Source organism: Cicer arietinum, chromosome 2, assembly GCF_000331145.2.
Source record: "Cicer arietinum cultivar CDC Frontier isolate Library 1 chromosome 2, Cicar.CDCFrontier_v2.0, whole genome shotgun sequence".
NCBI classification, from domain to species: Eukaryota; Viridiplantae; Streptophyta; class Magnoliopsida; order Fabales; family Fabaceae; genus Cicer; species Cicer arietinum.
This window is the reverse complement of record NC_021161.2, coordinates 4,310,879-4,317,405: the sequence shown is the minus strand read 5'-3', so window position 1 is coordinate 4,317,405 and position 6,527 is coordinate 4,310,879. Positions and strand designations below refer to the sequence as shown.

The 6,527-nt window shown below is 29.5% G+C and overlaps 2 protein-coding genes across 2 annotated transcripts in view; one reads left to right on the top strand and one right to left on the bottom strand.

Moving 5' to 3' along the window:
• Positions 1 to 2,494: 2,494 nt before the first annotated feature.
• On the top strand, positions 2,495 to 3,214 carry LOC101506363 (uncharacterized). The gene has a single exon (XM_073365164.1). It carries the CDS (start codon positions 2,495 to 2,497, stop codon positions 3,212 to 3,214), a length of 720 nt encoding a protein of 239 aa, XP_073221265.1.
• A 683-nt stretch (positions 3,215 to 3,897) lies between these two features.
• The window catches only part of LOC101511716 (delta(7)-sterol-C5(6)-desaturase-like), a 4,121-nt gene continuing 1,491 nt past the window's right edge, over positions 3,898 to 6,527 (bottom strand). The window contains exons 2-3 of the mRNA XM_004489481.4: positions 6,008 to 6,313; positions 3,898 to 4,461 (exon numbers count right to left, since the gene is read on the bottom strand). Coding sequence (XP_004489538.1) covers positions 4,169 to 4,461; positions 6,008 to 6,313 — 599 coding nt within the window. The 3' untranslated portion in view covers positions 3,898 to 4,168. The remainder of the gene's footprint in view (positions 4,462 to 6,007; positions 6,314 to 6,527) is intronic.

Genomic DNA, 6,527 nt, shown 5'->3' with positions numbered 1-6,527 from the left:
AAAGGTTCGAATATTTGGTAGGGTGGGAGAATCGGATGTTTCAGAGTTTCGAACAAATTGGTGAAAAAAGGAAAGTGTATTTTTTTTAGGGTTTTATAGTTAAAATTAGGGGCAGTATGGTCTTTTACTTATAGTTGGGGGGGTGCGAGGTAAAAGTGGGGGGGTGCGCAGTACAATTCTCTAATGAATGTGACCGCGGCAAACACTAACAAAAAGAGGAAGAAAAATTGGATTCCAGCATTAGGTAACAGGTACTAGACTTGCTTGGTATTTTATCTACAATTTTAATAGATTATTTTTAGCACTAAGTTTATTATTTTAATATAGAATTTGAGTAATGTTCCTATTGTTATTGGTAACACACTGATATGTCCATGAAATATTGGAGTGAAAGTTTTGACTCATCTTTTAGTTTTTATTCCCTTGATTTGAAAGAAATTATCTACATTAAAAAAAAGTGTGTTTGTATCGTATTTAAGCATAAGTGGTCAAAATATTCTCCAGTATTAGTGATTGAAAAAGGATTCTGCATTATTAAAAAAAAAGTTGTTTTTTTTATATAAGCATATTCATATCTTAATTCCTTATTCATATTAGTATTAGATAGCTTCTAGAGTGTTTTTTTAATGTTATATTAATTCCTTACTATTAGATAGTATTTTAATATTTTTTTTAAAATATAGTATTTTAACTTTATTTATGAGACATTTTATGGGTCAGAATAATATTTAAAAATAAATACTACTACGTTTATTTTAGAGTTATAATTTTGTCAACAACAGGTTTAGTAGATATATTTTATGGATGAAATTATGTGCAAAATACAAAATTTTATATTTGTACTTAAATTCTAAAATTACTCTTCTAATTTTATTAGATATTCTTCGTTATCTTTTCTATATTTGTGGAGATGAGTATATGAGTTCGAAGGAAATTCTTAAAAATGAATTTGATTGAATGTATGGAAGTAGTTAAATTTTATACAAAAAAATATTTATTTTAAAAAAAATTAAAAAATGAATAATTATTAATTTTGACAAAGTTGTAGAAACCAAATTATATAAGTCTATATGATAATTGTGGTTTAATATACGCTACTTAGTGATGAATTTCGACTACATATGACATAACATATGTTAATAAATATGCTAATTAATATAGATATTGTGGTGTATGTTGTTGTAATTTTGGCATCTTTAATTAGTGTATTTTAGGAGTATAATTGTTTATATGAGTTGAATCGTGTTGTTGGATTATTCGTAATGTATATTTGAATCTAATACGTAAAGATCACATGCTATATATGTATTTTCTTGTTACACCAATTAACTTAATCAAATGACATGTGTAGGTCTTCATTGCATTCGGTAGATTAATATGTGTATATGGAATTAAAAATTATTTTACTATTTTTTTAATCATTAAAATTGTATTTATTTTATTATACTCAATTTTTAAGATTAGAACGGGGTCGCAAAATCTTTAAGATCGACCAAATACACAAAAGATTTGTAGATCAATTTATAGTTCAAATGTCTATTATAAAAACATTTAAGGGAATAATTTATAAAAAAAATTACAAAATAAACTACTATAATTATAAAATAAAATAAATTTTTCAATTAAATTTTAATTATTAAAAATGTAAACTAAAATTTGATGTACTATCTCTCTCCAATAAATTTTTTATAAATTTACCACTTAAATTTCTTATATTAAATATAATATTATACTTTTTTATTTATATATTAAAATTTTGACCAATTCAATATTTTGATTCAAGATCCGCCAATACGTACATTTACTTATCCATCACAAATCTTAACAATTCCATTGGATTGAAACATTTTTTTTTTATACTTTAGCATTGTGAATAGTAGTTATCGAATATGATTTGGATATTATGAACTATAATATATTTTTGTTCAATGCATCCTTACATGCATGAGAAAATATATTTTGCTTGCTTCAATCTGATTTTGTGTGTAGTCATTCTTTTTGGTAATTATCCTTGCATTTCTTGTCTTGTCATTTTTTACGACTTTTTATTTTGTTGCTTCCTTGTTGTATGTTATAAGTGCAAAATAACCTTTTCTTCCCCTTTTTTTCTTTTAATTTTTAATTAAAATCATGTTATTTGTCTAAATATATACTATAATATACTAATTAATGCATGATGGTATTTTTTTGTTCATAGAAAATAGGTCGTGGAAGAATATCTGTGGAACTCATTCAAAAGGAGAAATCTAGAAAGACAACGTTTCAAAAGAAAAAGAATGGATTAATGAAAAAAGTGAACGAATTTTCCATTCTCTGTGATGTTGATGTTTGCGTAATTCTCTATGCACCTAACTTTGAAGGATAAGGGTATGTTGAACCTGAAACATGGCCCAAAGACAAAAAAGAGGTACGCAGAATTCTTCAAAAATATTTTAATACGACAATCGACAGACGTCCTAAGATCTACGATGTTCAAGAATATTTCAAGGAAAGAATGAAAAAAGTCGAATACGAGATATCAAAAGTTCGCAAAGAGATGTTAAAGATCATGTATCCAACTTGGGATGAATCTTTCAATTCTCTTAGTGAGGAACAATTAAGGTTATTTGCTAGCATTTTAGATTCTAAGTTTGATGCTTGTAATCAAAAGATGAATATGCTACAAGGAGATGTTAAGGGAAAAGCAAAAGTTGAATCAAACAAAATTGAAAAACCTATTACTCCTCATTTTGCTTCAAATTCAAGTAACTACTACAATCTCATGCAAAACAACATGCCTCAAGCACAAATTTTCCATCCATTAATGAATACTAGTGATAAAAACAACTTAGTGTTTTGGCAATCTTCTCCTATGTTTGTCAATGCACAAGGCTCGTATCAGAGAGAATCGCCTAACAAGGGTAAATATATGCAATCTTATCCGTGGAAGCAGGTTGATGCTAATTCAATTAATTGGGCCGACCAAGTTGATGGTAATGTTATCTATGATTCCAAAATTGATATGAAAAATAAGGATGAAGCTGAAAATGATCAAAACTTGTCACCATACTACTACAATGGAAATACACTAGCAATGCAATCATATCCTATTGCTATGCAAAATATTCCTTTCCAAAATCTTCAAAACCTACCACAAGGATTTCAATTTAATGGATACAGTGATATGGATATTCTTCAAGCTCATATGTTGAACTACATGGATGGAAGGAAGTAGCCTGTAGTAGTATACTTTAAACATATTCATGTTAGTTTTTTTTTTTTTTATAGCTTCTTAGTTAGTATACATTTTTGGAATTTTTTTCTAGACTTAACTTTTATCCATTTATTTAGATTATTGATTTAATGTAAATTTCTTTTCTTGGTTTTAAAGTTGAACACAACTTGGAAATTTGTCTATTATGTTTTTTATACTAAAGAAATTTCAATGTTATGTTATTCCTATATGTGTGCACAACATTTTGAGTTTTAATGCTATTTTTGGTGTTTGTGGTCTTTTTAGACAGTGTTTGTAAACTTTTTTTTTTTTAAGTCACTATCTTTCATTTGTACTAGAAAACCTTATGCTTGTTTCATGGTATGTGATTTCTTTTATTATGTGTATTCTCTATTTGATTTACACAAATATTATTTTAGTGGAATTGAGAGTCTGCGAGTTAAAATGAGTTAAATCGAAAATGGAAAACACAAAAAAATGATGAGTATTAGTTAAAAATAAATTATTCCTGAGAATCTGAGTTTAAGTTTTATCTAAAACAATAATTAGTCAAACTTGATTTAGCTTTCGGCTGAAGTTATTATTAATAAGAATGACACTAATGATCATTTTAGACTATCACATGTGGTTTGGAATTTGTTTCTTGAAGTTACAAAGTCAAACTCTTATCCATAAGAATAGCATTGTCATCTCAAACTCTACCAAACAATTTGATAAAGAAAATAACCACATAAAATAAAATGTGGTTCTACAAAGTAACAATTGAGTCAAATACAAAGAAACTCTCCATTTTAACCCTCAACCGTGTCTCTACATTCTAACATCACCTTGTAATTAACACAACAAAATACAATGCTTTACATGCAATGAACAAACATTTCAACAAACCAGTCAAGATAACACGAGCCGATTAATATGAAACGACACGAGTCAAGCCTTCATCATGCAAACTCATCACATATCTTTGCCTTCGTCTTTCTCAGGGTCGCGGAGAGTGCCGAACATCCAATCCATCCATATGGTGTAATGACCGTAGTTATGCCGATACGTGGTATGATGAATGGTGTGGTAACCGGCTCCCATAACAGGCCACAATTTTCCATGAATGCAATCATGAATGTTTGCAGTCCAAATAGCTTCAATGAATAAGAGAACTAAATGTGCAATGAAATGAACTGGGACAATAAACAAAGCAATACTATGTGGTAATGCTTGAAGTATTCCATCAAGTGGATGAAAAGCCAAACCTGAGATATATGGCAAGAAAAGTTAGTCTATAGACTACGTAACACTGACACTTCAAATTGATCGCGTGTCTAATACTTGACATATGTTGGTGTCAGATACCGATACGACACCAATATATGTGGTTACGTTCAATTACTTTCATCATTTTCAAATTATAGATAGACAATTTGAAGTGCGTGTACCCACACATCAAGTTTTGTGTTTAAAAAGTGGAACAACAAAGGTCAAACTTCCAAAAATACAGATACTATTACAAAATATGTTTGTTTTCTGGTGTGTTTGTTGTGGCCCACAAACAATACTCCTTCTGTCCATCTTATATTTGGTCTATTAAAAGGTTGGACACAAGTTAAGAAACAATAAGTTTAAGGATTGGATTCATATACACTTTCGGTGTATCGTAACAGTCAGATCTTTGAGAATGTTTGACTAAAACCATAATTACTTCAAAAGTTACGCAAATGATTGGTTGTGATGCATTGACAGTGTAAAAATATTTACTGTCAGTGCATGAAAATTAAACTCTAAATTTAAACATACATAAACTAATTTACACTTAATTATTGTTTTGTATTCACTAACTATTTTTCAAACTCCTGTGATATTCTTCTTAGTGAGTAGTCATCCATTCATTAAGTATCTCTTTGATTATTTCTGCCCATTTAATGAAGTTTCTACTTTCAATGTAAATGTCACTATCAACATATAGTAAAAATAAAACTCATTTAATGTATGTTATTCGTTTTTTCTTCGGTAGGAATTTTCCCTACTTTTTCTCTAATGACATCATTCCTAATTATGTCTTGTATGACCACTCATCCCTCATATATTAAATAGTCTTTAATAAAAATCTTGAAGATTTTCGATTTTTGAAGGGATTCCTAAACTTTGCTCAGCTTTTCAATCAGGTTCACTTCTTGCCTGAATTACTATGTGCATGTTTGATTTCATGGCCGGATTAGCAAAATCATATTCACTTCTAACTCTTGGTGTAACAGAAAAAAGATCACTATGTTTCATCGATATATAAGGTTTAGCAAGATTGCTTTATTTTTGTTGGTCAAGGTATCCCTCAACAGAAAGCTAAAGACTAATCCGTCAACAAGCGCTCTTCCATACTCACCAGCCCGGGATCAAATCCATGTACCATATGCTTAAGGGACTCAGTTAACATCAAACTACGCCATACAATATTGGTATCATATCCTAAGTGGCTGATGTATCATATCATCAAACTTATATCGTGTATGACACTATTTTAATACGAGTGATTAACTTCAAGATTCAACAATAAAACACTCAAGAGTCAAAATCACAACACATTTAGGCATTTTAACCAAGCTCTAATCCTTAAAGTCATAATAATTTAACAAACACATACATAAGTTATCAAATAACCCAACAATAGACCAAAAACATTTTCAGCAATAGCATATCAAGGATAAAAAAGGATAAAAACAAAGTGAACGTATAAATTGAAAACACAAATTAGCTTCATATGACTATGATTGCGGTGTTGAAGTATTGAATGTTGAATGTACTAACCAGCAAATGGGGAGAGAGTATTCTGTTTATTGTAGATGTGATGAGTGGCATGAAGATGTTTGTAAAGTGGTTTTATGTCATGCAGCTCTCTATGCATCCAATAAATACCAAACTCTACAATAACCATATAAATCGCTAAATACACAACGTAGGAAAGCCAACCGACATTATGTAATCTAGGAAAGGACTTTGTCCAGCCAAGTTCTGTCAGGTACTCAGAAATAGTCGGAAGCAAACTGTACCAAGGCATGGCTTTCATAGCAACTGATATTTGCAAGACCATGGCTCTACGCGAGGGAATGGCATCTGCAATGACAGGTTTCAATATATATCAAAAAAGCAATGCTACAAAAGGTATTATAAGTACATTGAACACAAAATAAAGAACTTCCAAGACAATGGACTCACAAATACATCAATCATGTTTCAACAAGCCATCAAAATGCAAGAAGTTTAGTAATGTACTAACTTCAAAGTTCAAATTGAGAGCAAACCACAATTTTTATAATTTAGAAAGAAA